This window comes from Aythya ferina (assembly GCF_964211825.1).
Source record: "Aythya ferina genome assembly, chromosome: Z".
In the NCBI taxonomy this organism is placed as follows: Eukaryota; Metazoa; Chordata; class Aves; order Anseriformes; family Anatidae; genus Aythya; species Aythya ferina.
Window position 1 is genome coordinate 41118423 of NC_140299.1, and position 16962 is coordinate 41135384.

The window sequence follows — 16962 nt, forward strand, 5'->3', positions numbered from 1 at the left end:
AACGGTTGTGCCTTTCAGCATTAAAATAAATAAATAAATAAATGTTTTGATAGTATTAGTATCAACTAGAAATGACAATTACATGCCTCCCAAATGAAGCATAGACTATACTAGAGTTGGAAAAAAACTGACATTCTCATTTAATACCCAGTGAAATTCAGCAATAGGTAAGAAGGAAGATGCATTTGTATATTGATAGAGTTGTTCTTAGATACCCTCACATGGTCACCAGACTTCATGCTTCACAATGCAAATCAGCCATACACAATCCTAACAGTCTGTAAATATTCTACAACTGCCCGTAATGACGAAGCATGAGAATTGAACTGAAATTGAATTTTTCAGTATTTGTACAGATTAGCTTCTGAAGAAATGGATTGTCTTGTTGATTCTCAGAAACTGTAGTACATGATCAGAATTTCAAGGCATAACAGGCACGGCATCAGTTTTCTCTAGAGAGTAAGTTGTGAGAATCCTATTAGCAAACCACTAAAATAAAATGAACAAGAATTAACTACATTCATGTAAAATCATAGTTCTTCAAACTGAGACAGCATCCTCCTATTACACCTTTATAACACAGACTAGTTTCACACTACTTTTTCTCATTATTAGTTTTCAAAAACTAGGAAATAAAAAGAACAAATTTACCAGGTATCTCTTCACCAAAGCTGTCACAGGTACCACAAATATGTCTGAAAAGGGCAAGCACAGACAACTTGGAGGAGGAGGGTTGCAGAGGAGCAAGCAATCATTATTAGGTATGCTCTCATGACACAGGGTACGTGTACTCCAGCGTACTTATCCCAGGAAGGAAAAACAAGCGTCATTATTGTCAGTGAGGAGCTGAGACACAGCAGCAGTTTTTCTCATGCATATGTTTGCAATGAAATACTGAATTGCACAAAGATGCCTTGACTGCACCCTTCAACACCCGCATAGTGTCTGGTACAGTTGTTCCTGCTGAACTTTTTACTCAGATTCTGTCTCAACCCTTAAGGTTTTCACTGGCCTTTCATTCACCACAGACAGGCCTGGCTACCAACAGAAATAAAAACAATGCATAAAAAACATATTCCAAACAGAAGAGCAAAGAGTTTCTGGTAGTTGCAACCAGAGAGAGATATAGTAGAAAACTGATAAGCTAGCAGGCAAAGCCATTAGTTCATTGCAAAAAAATCCTATTCATTCCAGACTCTCAGTCTTGCCCCTTATATTATCCAAAGGAGAATTTGTTTAAATTAGAGTAATCTATGCAATCTAATGACTTTTATTAACAAGAACATGGACAGATCTGCTAAGGACTTGGTAAGACGGCCTTTACCTCCAGTATACTGATATATATATATTTCCTCCCTGCATATCTTTCTGTCTCACACAAATTCAGATCAGTTTCATCATGGAGATGTTTCTTATTCCTACACTACCACTCAAAAACAATCATATTTTAACACACCTATGAGTGTCAGCCTGTCCAGTGCCAAGAAAAAAATTAACCGCATTGACATCTAGAATTTTCCTGTTCTCAGAAGGATAAAACTATGCTTCCCATAGAAATTTAATGACTTCTTTTAGGAAAACAAAAGGCCACAGGGTACTTCTTGCTACTGCAGTGAATGTCACAAAGTAATTAGAAACCAGTCAACACCTGTTCTCTCTGTACGTGTCTCAGACACTTTGAGAAATGTAAAAATCAGTGCTGGTCTTTTACTACCTCTGAAGCTCCAAAATGAATGGTTTAGTCTTCCAGGTTACTGCTTTCTTCTGTTAACCCTTACGTTTTAAATGGGAAAATTCTTAGACTAGAGTTTCTCATGCACAATAGCAATGATAGATCCCACTAGAGCTTTCATTAAAGCCTGATTTTCTGTTCTCTCTCATTGCCAAAGTATGCCTTATATAAGACAAAAAAAAAATTATATATGCCAAAGAATGCCTTACATAAGACAAAACAAAACAAAACAAACAAACAAAAAACTAAAAAGTGGTTCACCCATGTGATAGGATCAACGTAAATCTTTCCAGTTGCTTAAAAGAACATGAAGGTCCGCAACAGCACATCTCTCAAAGGTGGAGTGTTCTTCCAGTGAGATCTGGCATAGCATTGTCTGTTTTGAGGTTTTCCTACTTCCAGTCAGAAGTCAGTACTGCCAGTCTATTGTCTGTACACAAATTGTTAAAACTGCTGTGGATTACAGCTCCCAAAGCATCTCTCTCTGCTCAACGAGTACTGAAGTATCAAGGAGCAGTGACTCAGCCTGCCAAGTATGACCCTCTCCACACCCGGCCATTATAATGATGCACACTGGAAGAAAATCCTCTTGAGGCGGCCCCACTGAGCCTTCAGAAGGACCACCTGTGCTAATCTCCACTGGTTTTAAGTCGTAATTATGCTTACGTACAGTCACAAGCAGCATTATCCTCCCCATGCTTAGAGGTTTTACACTGAAGTTTAATGCACAATCAAGTGTTTCTTTTATAAACCTTTATGTACTTTAACAATATTCCTGGTCAAGAATACAACACTTGTCCTCTCAGACATTAAAGCTGTTTTTTTAAAAAAGACATGCCTACTTCCTCCAGCACCAAATCCTCTTAATCAGTAGTGTTTAATGGGGTCTCTTTATTAACAGAAGTGCATCTATTACTGTCATGTAAGGGAGCATGAATTTTTCACACCCTGACCTGACACAGCCAGCAAAGCTTTGTCATATAACTGTGGTATTAAGGCTTATTTTAGAAACCTGAAATGTCACCCGTAAGAGTGTCTGTTGTCCAAGAGTTCTCAGCACTATGGAACAACATGAGCTGCTTCCAAAGTCTGCTCTGTCACTCAGAATGCGAATCTTGGTGTATTTGACTGCGGAGAGGAGTGGGAGGAAGTCAGAAACAGGTATTCAAGGGTAATAGTGAAAAACAGTGTTTTACACAAAACAAAATTAAAAATAAAAAATCCATTACCCAGTATATTTCTCAAGAGTAATCAAGATTTGAAAATGTCTTATATCCCTCTTTATTAGCACACAACTGCCGTGCTACAAATTTGCCTACAGAGAAGAAAAAAAAAAAATCACTTATTTGCTTCAGCTTGGAAAACAGATGACTGAGGAGGGATATAACATGTCTGTAAGACCGGAAGAGACATAGGGGAAGAGTAAATAGGTAATGACAGACTTCTGCTTCTTTCAAAACTGCTAGGAGTTTTTAAATAAAAGGAAGAGGCCAAACAACAACAACAACAACAAATATATATATATATTTTAAAAAGAGTTCTTTCATGCAAAACACAGGTAGGCTGAACATGCCCTGCCACTAAGTGCTGTGGCTGGCTGAAAGATGCTAGGTAAATTCATGGAAAAACCATGGAGAGCTGCTAAAAACTCAGGAACTCCATGTGTCTCAGGAAGCTTCTGTGACTGAAATGGTTGGGAGCTAAGAGTACTGGCTACTGGAAGGAGAGGAGTTGTGTTTATGCCACACTCATATAATTACTTGAAGACCTGCTTTCAGAAGACAAAACATTGCTGGATGAACAATAATCCAGAATAACCCATTTTTTTCTCATTATGTAAAAGAAAAAAGGTACTAAAAAAATGTACCAGATGATACATATATATATATTCTTTTTATTGAATGGAACTACATGCTTTAAATTATACTTTCTAATGTATATTTAACATAACTGGGCGTGCAGGGTTACATCCATGTTCTAGAAAATACCTTAAATACTACCATAAACAAATCAGCCTTGTCCCAATGTTACATGTTGGTAATGTCAGAAGGAAGTTTTAGTTTGTTTATTGCAACAGGTAGTTTCAAAAAAGGCTTGGTATTTCAAAAAAGGCCCCAGAGCCCTGAATACTGTCACAGAGGAGTGCTTTCAAAAAGCTTGTTCTTTGAAAGCACCTTGCTTCTTCAGCATTTTAAAGCCTTTTTTAAAGATTTCTTCTGCACAACTCCACCTAAGGTTTTCCTCAATGTCTTTGCATTACAGCATGCAAACAAGTCCTTTCTAAAAGTAGGAGAAGATAACTACAGTGCAACAAGAACAAGCAGATTGGCATGGGACAGTATTCAACCTTACTTCAGCTTTTTAAATTTACAACTTTGCATTTACAATTTTGAACTGGGACTCAAACATTATAATGGACAGATTTGCCCTCAAAACAAACCAGTAACTTCACTTGACATTGTGGCTAGCAGGCATGTAGGCATTCACTGTAATTTCTCTGTCAAAACTAAGCCCTAAATGAGATAAAAGCTTTCCTTTTTGAATCCATGAAAATTATTTTCATTGAAATACCTCAAGGGTTGGAAAAACCCAGGCTCCAGAATGAAGCCCCCTCACGGCTGTCCATCCATGGGCTCTCCCCACCATGAAGATACTCGAGGACATCACCCCCAGTTAAAAATGCCATCCCATCTCTGCTGTGAAGGTATACACGCACAATTCCTAGATGCAGCAGGAGTTTCATCATCAGGCTCCTCGTGATTTGCCTACTAGGTTCTGTCTTTCCATCACCTACCAGGTTTAGTCTTTCTATATACTTTCCCTTAACTTCAAAAATCACACTAAGAATCTGACATTTCTTGTTCAAAGACCTAAGAAATTATGGTTGGTTCCAAACCACAAGTAAATATTATCTGTATATTTTGCTTTACTTTCAAGTGGACAACCTGACCAATAAAACATGTTTTCAAATTGCTGTGTGCAACACGTAACATTCATAGCTGTACACTGCTGCATGTAGCTGGAGAAAGTGTGGTTTTCAATGATTTGAACAGCAAAAAAATACAAATAGAGTGCTGATGCAAACTTATGTTTGTTTGTTTGTTTGTTGGGGTATTTTTTGTTAGCCCGACGTTTTTCAAAAGTTCGTCGGGATAAAAGGCACTGCGCGAACCTCGGCACCTCGGCACCTGCAGGCAGGTGAGCTGACTCCTCCGCCGCAACGCCTGGACAGGCAGACCTCGTTCCGTATAAATACCCGCCGCAAAACCCAAAGTATCCACCCGCTTGCCCCAAGCGCCTCACTCAGAGCCTTGCACCTAGTCCAAGGCAGATGTGCAGCACCAGCAGCACCAGCAGCACCAGCAGCACCAGCAGCACCAGCAGCAGCACCAGCAGCAGCACCACCAGCACCAGCAGCTCCGTGCCCGGAGCCCGGCGCCCCCCGGCACTCACCCAGCAGCAGCAGCTTCAGCTCCCGGCGGGCGTCCCGCTTGTCCCGCCGCAGCTGCCGCTCGATCTCGGCGCTGATGCGCTGCGACTCCTTCTCCTCGGCCGACAGGCAGCACCCGGCCATGGCCTGCACCGGGGGCGTCCCCTCCCGGCCCGGCACGGCCCGGCCCGGCCCGGCCCGGCCTCGCCTCCCGCCGGCCGGCCGGCAGGTGGGGGCCGCCTCCTGCCCACGGGGCGGGGGGACGCGGGCAGGGGCGGCCCCGGGGGCTGGAGACCCGGGGCTGGGGACCGGGGGCTGGGGGCCGGGGTCGCGTGTCCTGTCCCAGCCCTGCCCCGGGCACGGGGCCTGCTCCCGGCCAGCGGGCGGCTTCGTCAGGGGTCGGCGCCCCGGGGGCTGAAGGCTTGGAGTTGGCGAGGAGCCGTGAGAGCGGTGCTGGCAGCCTTCAGCTGCCCAGAAGGGCGGCCTGAAGCTGCTCGCGGCTGTCACATCTGTTTTCGGGGGTCTTGCGGGTCGAAATGGGCTTGGGTTTGTTTGGCGGGTGTGGTGGTGGCTGCAGGGGGAAGGGGCTGGTGGGCGAGGAACAGTACTGCACAAGAGACGGACACTACGGTTCATAACTACATTGTGTATACATTAAAAAATAAAACGAGGGAAATACCAGTTTCTCCAATTTTTAGTCAACGTATTTCTTCAAAGTTTCCTTAGATTCCCATTCGATACTCTCTCGTCCTCCTGTCACTTCTCTTCTGTTTCACTCCAAGCACAACCCCTGCAAAGATACTTGAACTTTTGAACTTGCAGAGTTTTAAATGCATCTAGTAACAAGCAACAAGGCTTGTTATTAACTCAAAGTTTATGCAACAGCGATAGGTGAAACCACTAGGAAAAAAATGTAAAGATAAGCAAATATTTATTTAAATAAGCATAACTGGCTGATTTGTTGATTTCTTCACCATAGGCAGCCGTGCATATGCATATTATGAACGTAAAATACTTTTTAAAACAAAGCTTAGTATGTCTAGGTCCACTGAAGACACTTGTCTCCACCTTCACCAGTTAGATATGTGGGATCAAGCAATTATAAGGGAGTTGCTTCAGAATTTGAAAGTTATGTATTTTTAATGTCTTTTTATTGCTAGTAACTCCTTAGGGTACCCTCCTGACATAAGAGAGAATGTGGGCAGGTTTTGAGGGAGTCGAGATCCTCTGAGTCTGTTGATAGTGGAGTTTCATACAAATATGGCCATTCTCTGAATAATGTTATTCATTACTAATGCAGGTAAATATTTGCCTAGTCTAATAGTATTTGATGACCAGTACATGCAGTTTGAGATAAGTGTCAGAATTAAGGTTTTTCTGGTGAACTACAGAAAAGTGTACACAGCAGTACAATTCCCACTGCCCTACCTAACAACTTTGATAATTCAGATCATATCTCTGTTCCCACATTACGGTTGGCTCACCAAGGAAAAAGTTCAAAGTGTGTGTAATCCAAATTTAGCCCTAATCTATCTCTTACCCTTATTGCCATTTCTGAAACAAAAATAAGCTTCTACAGAAGAGCTTTCAGGATTGTACCAGGTGAGTTTTTCTACTTGGTTCCACTGAAGAACACTCAGCTCCCTTCTTAAGAAGCGTCAATAAAAATCCCTTTTTCAAAAAACAAGGTCCCAATTCCCTCATCAGCAGTTCTTTAACACCAACAAAAAAGCACAGCGATGCAACAGCCAAAGGAGGAGGGAAGAAAAAGGAAGCTACACAGATTCCTGTTGCTTATGGGTAGTAGGGTTTGGCTCCTAGCTGTTGTTTTTTTTTTTTTCATGCCATATCACCATCAAGTTCTAGACAATTTCTCAGTGATAGTCGAATTCCTTGTGAATTATTTTAAGAGGCTGAAGAACTCTTTCCAACATATTATACTGTATTTCACTTACTTTGTCTAAGAACAGATTAGTATATTATAGGAAATCCTTTAGGCAATTTATTCCTAGAACTAGCATTTATGCAATATACTTAAGCTTTCTTCCAACCACCAGTGTCATTTTTTTTCAGCCAGCTTGTTGCTTTTTTGAATAAATTTGAACTGCTTACCCTTGGATTATCCTGTAGCTGAGTAATAGATCTGTGCAGACTATAATATAGGTATTGATAATTTCTGCTGAGCTCCTGAGGGCTTTGTTTACCCAAAATGATGCTACATCTCTCAATGCAGTTGAAGAGAAATGCAAGCACCCAAAAAACATGGCATGTCCATGGCAGCCACAAGGCCTTATTACGAGCTATACTCAAAGAGGCTGTGCAGAACGTTACAACAGTGATATTTTGTAGACCTGGTAGTAGTACCCAAAACACTGCCCATTACTCTTGGATCTGCTGTTGACCAGGAGCGTCAATCTTACCTCCTAAGAATTGTGAAAAGGCTCAAGTGAGCAGGCAAGCCTTCAGAACCAGGCTTCAGTTCTGAGTTGGTTGCAGTAACCGTCAATGGTGAAAACTATGACCTCAGTTAAATAAAGTGCATGTTTTGCTAAGGGTAAACTGAGATTTTTTTTTAAAATATCATATGATGTAAAACTACATCAGCTCCAACATCTTATCAGCTTGCATGTTTTACAGAAAAAGTTAAGTTTGCATGCAGTGAAAAGGTGCTTTAAATTACTCCTTTTTCTTAAAGCAGGGTTGTAGTTATGTTTGATCTCACGAAAGACAGTTATAAGTTATTTCAAGTATCTTGTAAAAAACATCATAAAACAATTCAAGGATCTTCATTTCCCTCTTCCTTTTGCTTCTACATTGGTATTCTTCAAAGGCATACAAAATTATATACTGCTCATTTCTGCTGATGAAGTTTTCACTTTTGTTGTGCTTCCTTAGAGTGAAAATCAGCTTCAAATCAGGAGGGTACCAACTAAATGTTGGTACCAAGTAACAGTACCAAGAAACAGTGCTCTGAAACAACCAGGAGAAGACTGGATATTGTGGTTTTGGGTGGAGGTATGAACCTGGAGAGCAGCTGCAGTAGAGTGAACTTCTAGATGTTTCATAACATTGTGCTTTATTATGTGCTCTACGTAAAAATAGTTGGCTGAATAAAAAACTATGAGTATAGAAGTGGAGGCAGATTTTGCTTTAGAAAAACCATGAGCAGAAATGTACTGATATTGATTTGATTAGGGAGGCAACTTCAGTTATGCTATTTTTAAAAGATTGTTTTTTTTCCATGACTGAAAGTGGCATTTTGGGTAATAATATCAAGAGAGAACTTCAAGGCTGAATACCAACAACATTTCAGTTTTACTCCTTTTTATGTGTACATTTCTTCTTAACTATTACTGCTAAGAATGTGTTCCTACCTACTAAGAATGAGGACAGAATTAAAAGGGCTTTGGAAATCCTGCTGTCATTCATTCAAGAAATACTGACAAACAGGAAATCTGTGGTTCTGGACCTTCACAGAGCATGGTCATTTTAACCTGTGAAAAATGGATAAGCAATTTTTATTTGGTAGTGTTTTATATCTACTTTTCTTGGGAGTAAACAACTATGTTAGATACAGAGATCCAACGAGAAACAGACTCCAAATGTTATACATATATCAAAACTGGGAGATTAAAATAAACTAAATTTTGCACTAACAATCATGTGTGGCTTTTTCTTTAGGTGGGTGGTTTCATTTCTGTTTGTTTTGTTATTTTACACAGTGATAAAGTTTCAGTCCAGCTGACTTCTTTATTTTCTTTGGCACTCTGTGTACTTTGTGCATTTCATTGCTCAGTAACTCACAGTAGCTACGCTCCTTAAAAGGAGTAGACTCAAAGAAACCTTCTTGCTGGTCCAAACAATTTTGACAGGTTTAATGACCCCAAATACTGGTGCAATGAAAAATATCCCAGGTTCAAACATCTTCCCAGGGCACACTGTTTAGAATACTCTTACTCTACAATATAAACGCCTGGATTAAAGGATACCAATTAAAGTAGCAATTAAAAAGTGAACACCTAATTGGATAAAATCAGAAAACAATGTAAGTAAGTCTCAAAAGGGAGAACTGGACCTTGCAGTAGGAGTACTTTGAAAACAACCAGCAGCAGCTCAGGTTTCCTTCTAACTGGTGTCTGAGAATTATCATAGACAAACTTTGTTAATTGCATGGTAGACTAATCTCATCTTTGCAACATGAAGTTATTTTAAAACTGCAAACAAGGGAAAAATGGTAAGAGCAAAATAAAACTGCTCATGTAGCTAAAGCCATGAGAGGAATAAAAAAGGGAGATGAGCAAATGAGGAAGCAAAGCAATTGTCAGACAATCATTCTCATAAGTGGAAGGATAAAAGAAAGAATCCTCTCTTAAGTCCTAAGGGTTTACTACATAGGGATATTTTTCTAAGTAACTCCACTTTTACATGCTCTTACAGGAGTTACTAGTGTCTTGTATGGTAATGCCTTATGGTGGTCAGGGCAATCCTGTTTTTTTGATGAAAGAAATCCCATATTTTTACTATTAAAGCCACTATTTAACTGTATCTATGTAGGGAATAAAACTACAGTCTCCTGTTAGTGATGGGTCCAAATGGCAGTCTTTAGATTCTGTCAGGTTTACATACTTACTTTAAGGTAGTGATAAATAACACATCAAATAACTCCAGGTTAAAAGTGCAACATAGAAACATACTGGCTTAAAAGATGTTTTGGAAAAATTACATGTTTCTGTTGCTGGCAAATACAATAAAGGTTTGCATTTTTATTTTATCTTCTATCGCGTAGTCTAAACTTCACTAGCATTGATGCATTACCTCTCACCAAAGCCTGCTTGAACGGCCTGTTTTTAGTCTCCCTGCTCCAGTACCCCTATCTGATAGGGAAAAGAGCAATGAATCCATTTGCGCTAGATCATACAGTGACCATGGCAGAGCTGGAACAGGAAGCCTGATTATATCACTTCTAGTGCTGCTCTTCAGTTTATCGTAAAGCATTCAGTAACATTCAGGCAAATATTTTTTAAAAATTATCGTGCTGTTTACTTTTGCTGACCAATGGCAACGTTTAATTAATTAAACTATAGCTGATAGTGGCACAACAGCCACACTGTTCCAATTGTCTGGTATTTCTCTTGGAGTTCATGATACATTAAAATATCACATCAAACAGAACAAGAGATCTCCTCCAAACTTTTGGCTGCAAGATATCTGGGCCTGTTTTAGTTCCTACTGAGTATTATTCAGAGTTGTCCCCAGTTACTAATGGATTTGAAAGTATTTAATTGTCCTTCCCTGCAGGTCTGGCATGCCTATTTCCTTATTTCTTTGTCCTCATGTTTTACCGTGTCTGTAAAACCCTGCTGGGCCTACAACATTGCTAATGTACTTTTGTTCCTAACATACTTTAAAATACTTTAAAATATCTGCCTTTCTAGTGTCACCTTATTCCTAAGAGCAGCTTGTACTTAATCTTCCCTTTACCATTGTATATGCTCCCTACCTTCAAATTCCTATGACTTATGATTAGTCTTTTTTTTTTTTTTTGTGTGTGTATGACGCATTTTTTTCCCTTCTCCTAGCAACTGTATCAAGATGAACTCTTAGCCAAATTGCCTTGGTACTGAATCTTTTTTTTTTTTTTTTTTTTTTTTTTGACCTGATAAATTTCTTAAAAATTCTATTTTCTTCTCTAGAGTACACCGTGCTTATTTTTCTTCCAGAACTCACTCATAATTTGCCCTAGCTTTGGTAAATTGGCACTTTTTGAAGTATCTGGCACATAGATTACTTTCAGAAACTTTCTTCTTTTAACCCTCAACAAATGTAATCGAATTTTTATTACTGCTTCCTTGCAGTAACTGGCTTCTGGTTAGATGACTAATCTTTTCCACTTAAATTTACTAAAAAAAAAAAAAAAAAAAAAAAAAAAAAATCAAAAAGTTTGTGTATAATTATTAGAAAAATAAATTATTTTTGTTGTTGATGATGATTTTTTTTTAAATTTTATTTTTTTTACTGGCTAGGTTCATGTTCCCCAAAACACAAGCTTGTAACACAGTACAGGCAGGGGCTTTAGGAGCAATGAGTTGTGTTCTTGTTTCAAGAATTCATGGTTTATAGTATTCTTCCTCTCTTCCTTTTTAACCTTGTCAGCTTTAGTTTTTAATCAATGCATTGGTTCACATGTATTCAATGCCCTCAAAGCTTTGAGTTACCAGGAACTAAATACCGAGAAAAGGCATGTTTAGCTAAGAATTCCCAGCAGGTAGTTTTACGCACTCTTCTTAGTGCATTGGTCAGATATGTTAATGTAAAATTTGCATTGATATGGTGTGAGACATATTGAATGAAGAGTTTTAACAGTTTAATACTGTTAAAGCATAATACTATGCTTAAGGATCAGGGTAAAGGAGAACACTTAAATGAATCATATAGGGATAACTGAAGTAGGGTCTGAATTGTTGAATCAATGAATTTTGAGCAAAATCTAAGTTTTAACAAGATTCAAATGAAATACTGAAATTTTATACCAAAATGAGTTTTAAATACTATATCCCAATAGTATCTTCACACACTCAGAAGGAGCAGGATAGGAATAAAACAAAGCTATATTTATCCATTGAATGAAAACAACATAAAATGTTGGGGAAAAAATCTTATTTTTAGTAAATGAGTTATACAGAAAGCAGTAAGAATGAGTTAATGTGGTTGAAAGTACAAAAACAAAAGAAGGCCTAGAACTTACAATATATTACAACAGCTGTTAAGTTTGTGTCAAAAGCGAATGCTGCTTTTTATAAAGATACAGACTGGCTTCTGAAAGCACATAGAAGACCAAGCATTTTATAATTCCAATACATGAAGTTTTGCAAACAAGCCACTGGCAGTAAAACAGATGATTGCCTATCCAGCTCAATCACGAGACTGAGAAACATTAATTTTAGATTAAATCAGTTGAAAGAAGTCGAGCAGAGAAGTAAGATAGGAAATTAGTAGCAACATTTCTGAAAATGTTTGAAGTAAAGTTTCAAAAAACATTAGACATGTAATGTAAAAGAAAGTTTGACTAATAAGTGTATTACATCAACGAAAGTGATTAATATTCACGTTATTTTGTACAACATTAGGGTTGCTGATATAATGCCTCAGCAACAATGCCATGTCCTGTCAATGTTAATTTCACAGAATCACAGAATCACCTAGGTTGGAAGAGACCTCCAAGATCACCTAGTTCAACCTCTGACCTAACACTAACAAGTCCTCCACTAAACCATATCCCTAAGCTCTACATCTAAATGTCTTTTAAAGACCTTCAGGGATGGTGACTCCACCACTTCCCTGGGCAGCCCATTTCAATGCCTCACAACCCTTTCAGTAAAGAAGTTCTTCCTAACATCCAACCTAAAACTCCCCTGGTGCAACTTAAGCCTGTTCCCCCTCGTCCTGTCACCAGGCACGTGGGAGAATAGACCAACCCCCACCTCGCTACAGCCTCCTTTAAGGTACCTGTAGAGAGCAATAAGGTCGCCCCTGAGCCTCCTCTTCTCCAGGCTGAACAAGCCCAGCTCCCTCAGCCGCTCCTCGTAGGACTTGTTCTCCAGGCCCCTCACCAGCTTCGTCGCCCTTCTCTGCACCCGCTCAAGCACCTCCATGTCCTTCTTGTAGCGAGGGGCCCAAAACTGAACACAGTACTCGAGGTGCGGCCTCACCAGAGCTGAGTACAAGGGGAAAATCACTTCCCTAGACCTGCTGGCCACACTGCTTCTGATACAAGTCAGGATGCTGTTGGCCTTCTTGGCCACCTGAGCACACTGCTGGCTCATATTCAGCCGACTATCAACCATCACTCCCAGGTCCTTCTCTGCCTGGCAGCTTTCCAACCATTCCTCTCCCAGCCTGTAGCTCTGCTTGGGGTTATTATGCCCCATGTGCAGGACCCAGCACTTGGCCTTGTTGAACTTCATACAGTTGGCCTCAGGCCATCGCTGCAGCCTGTCCAGATCCTCCTGCAGAGCCTTCCTACCCTCGAGCAGATCGACACACGCACCTAACTTGGTGTCATCTGCAAACTTACTGAGGGTGCACTCGATGCCCTCATCCAGATCATCGATAAAGACACTGAAGAGAACTGGCCCCAGTACTGAGCCCTAAGGGAATCCACTAGTGACCGCCCTCCAGCTGGATTTAACTCCATTCACCACAACTCTTTGGGCCCAGCTACCCAGCCAGTTTCTAACCCAATGAAGTGTACACCAGTCCAAGCCATGAGCAGACAGTTTCTCAAGGAGAATGCTGTGGGTGTCATCCACCAAGCGTGTCACTTTGTCATAGAAGGAGATCAGATTCATCCAACAGGACCTGCCTTTCAAAAACCCTTGCTAACTGGGCCTGATCGCCTGCTTGCCCTGCAAGTGCCACGTGATGACACTCAGGATAACCTGCTCCATGAGCTTCCTTGGCACTGAGGTCAAAGAAACTGACCTATAGATTGACACAAAAAACCCATGTTACAAATTGCAAGCTTATCTGGGAAGATACTTAAGGAAGGTCTGGCAATTACCACAGTACTCCTCTGAGGATCTCAGGCCAAATGTAGACAGATATTTTTGATCATGAGATATGTATACGTGTTGTGGAAAATAACATTTAAAAGACGTGTAGTCAAAATGAAAGTAGGAAAACATGTTAGTGTCCCCTTGATGTCTTTGAGCCAATCAACAGGACTATACATCCAGAGAGAAATTAAATATTTTCAATATTACATAAAGATTGTTCATTATAGAAAACATAAAATTCATACTTATCAAAGACAGTCTGAACTCTAGCCATGTGTCCCCACCCAAGAGCTCAAGCTCACTGATTCCATTATCAAGTTCCTGCTAATGAACTCCACAATCCAGTTTGCAGGTCTGCTCTCATGAATATCAATAATGCAGTTCTGGTCCTGTCCTGGGTTTGACTAAAAGGAATTGAAAGGCGAAGACTAATTTTAATGTAGAAATAAAAATTTTCCTTTCAGCGTGGAGGAAAGTTGTCTTTCTAGTATATGCAATATATTTGAACAATCCCAGTCAGAATTACTGCTACTGGTCTCTTTTCTTGTGTTGACCTACCAGCTGTAGAGCAATAACTATTCCTACTGTTCAATTATTTGTCCTGTAAACTAAAGAGAATAGTTGTAACTTTTTTTTTAATTATTATTATTATTATATATATATTTTCTGTTCATTGGAAAGTAGGACTATAAGTCTGTCACTTTTTCTGCACAGGATTGTAGGCCTTCAGTTTCTGTACATTTTTCATCCCAGTAAACCTCTCAAGAACTCACTGTCCATCAGAAATCTTAAAATCTGTGAAGTCAAGAAACCACACCATTGTGAATGCAGTTGATGGCATTCTCCCAGGGTCTCTGCCTGTGCTCTTGACTCATAGTAAATCTACCTCTGTTTTTCCCTAGTCTCAGTAGTCAAATTAGTTGACAAAGTGGCATTCAGAAACTTGAGATTTGTTCAAGAGGTTGGAAGAATGTGGGACGGATAGAAAATCAGAAGACACATCCAGTTCTGACAGAGGACTCATTAGTGGTGAAGGGAGAGGTCAGAATGAGACACAGGTGTGTGAAAAATCTGAAGTGGTAAAGCATCTTAACACAGTATTTATTACAGCTGCAAAGGGTTGGGATATAAGCCAGTTTGGCATATCAGTGCTAGAACCATGAGAATACTGGAATTCTGCCTGCATTTTACATAACGAACTTTCCTGTGGGACTCATTTATTCTCATACTTCTTTCTCTTACCATTTTCTGACACATTTCCTTGCGAGCGTGACTTTTCTTGAAGTACTGCAGATAAACTAATTATATTTGTCACATCAGGTGCTCCACTGAAAAAAGAATCAGGTCCAATGATCTATTATGGATGAGAAAAAATTCTCCATTTAATCAGCACAATTCGTTTACATTTCACACAAATAGTGATGTTTGAATAAAACTTATGACCCTACTTTTTGTTATGCCTTCTGCTTCCAAACTTTAATTTAAAGGCTCTGAATCCAAATAGAATTGGATACTGCATAAACCAGAAATATATGCAGTTTTATTACGCTAAGTTATGTAAAAAGCAAAAAACGAGTTCAGTGGCCAAAGCCTCAAGAGACAAAGAACTGATTGTTTATGATGTGTTGTCCAAATACTCATTAATACATGGTTAAGGAAGTGTTGATTGAAGCAATACCTACAGGCCATGCACCTATCCCACCCGCCTTGTTTGCCATCTGATTTATACAAAGGATGGCACACGTCACAGGCTCAGGAAGGAAGGGATGAACATGCGTGCATGTTCTTCATATCCTGAATACCTGAATATCTGTAGTTACTGGCGAATTACATTCTTCTAGCTTTCATTAAAATGAATGACATTACAATCTTTCTAGAAATTCTTTAAATAGGTAAGCATTGTCTGTGTGACATAATAAAATGGCTTAAATGCTGTGTATGTACATATATACAAATATGTTTGGAAGTGGTTGTGCCTTTCTGAAGTGAAAGATGTGAAAACATCTTGTTTAAAGTGTCGCCTAGCTTTAAATTGTTTGTTATTTTATGTGCCATTTCCTATGCGCCACAGCTCCTGCCTTTGTGGCTAGGTAGAGTATTGTTGTACAGATACAATTCGAACTTGTGTTTTCTTTAATTTTTTTCTTTTCCTGATAGCCTCAGCATCTCAGATTTTACCTTGGATTTTATCTTTCTGTATTTTTCAAAAGACTTTTCATGAAGTGGTATGATGATTTCCTTTTTTTTTTTTTTTTTTTTTTTTTTTTTTTTTTTTCTTCTCATTGTACTAAAAAAAGTATTTTCCTGCTGTATCAGTTCAGTGTACAGATGCTTCACAGTCCTGGTTATTCTCACTATAGATCTCAGTACATACACTTTTGATAGCACTGTATCATGAGTTACTTCTCTGGCCCTTTGAGATATCCTAAACTCCAAATGGGTTCATACAGTACTAGTAAAGGCATCTTCCAAGCAAGGGTACCTACACATGTTGTTCCACCAGATGGTACAGGTTTGATGTCATAAGCACAGGCTCAAAATCAATAGCAACTGGTTGTATCCATAATCCTATTGGTCTCCTGTTGACTCAGACAAGAGTAACAAAAATTATTGCTTGGAATGCGAGTGTAGCGTATTATTAGCCTTCTTGGTTTATTAGCCTTCCTGGATTTTTTTATTATTTTTATTTTTAAATGAAAATGAGAATGAGAGGTAGAGACAGAAAAAAAGAAAAAAAGAAAAAAAAAAAAAAAAAAAAAAGTGAAGAAAGTATCTCCACCAGAAGAGTAGCAGAGCTACTCTGGCTCTGAATGAAGGAACATCCCAAGCAAAGACTTCCTGCTAAAATTTCCAGCCTTTGGGACCCTGGGTTCACAGGTGGCACAAAAAGTCACAACGATAGCACTGTACCACATAGACATTTTCAAGTAATTACTAGCATTTTTAATAATGCCTTTATAGTCTTGAGCCAGGCCATTCAATCCTTCAGCCTTTCTGACTTAAAGAACCAGCAAGTAAATACTGGGAACTTTCAGGTGATCTGCTCTAACAAAAACCTCTGAGAAGTAGCTTTGCTTTTCATCACTTCTGTAAAGTGAAATTTTTACTCAAGATTGTCAGGGAGATAAATTAATCCATTTTCATTATTGCAATGGATTGAGCACAGAATTATTGAAAGCAAAAGCTAATTGAATATGAATAGATTGCAGAAAATGAAGTCTGCAGCATCTAACCTTGTAAGCCAT

At 39.3% G+C, this 16962-nt stretch overlaps 1 protein-coding gene across 7 annotated transcripts in view; it reads right to left on the bottom strand.

Annotated features, from left to right (window-relative positions):
• Window positions 1-5831, bottom strand: part of LOC311427486 (guanine nucleotide-binding protein subunit alpha-14) — an 86315-nt gene extending 80484 nt beyond the window's left edge. The window contains exon 1 of one of the 7 annotated variants that reach the window (XM_084504880.1): window positions 5186-5830. In XM_084504880.1, the coding sequence (XP_084361006.1) occupies window positions 5186-5798 (613 nt within the window). In that variant the 5' untranslated portion in view covers window positions 5799-5830. Of the gene's footprint in view, window positions 1-5185 lie in introns of all 7 variants that reach the window. The other 6 variants (XM_084504881.1, XM_084504883.1, XM_084504882.1 and 3 more) reach the window with 6 other exon arrangements.
• Between the last annotated feature and the right edge of the window lie 11131 nt (window positions 5832-16962).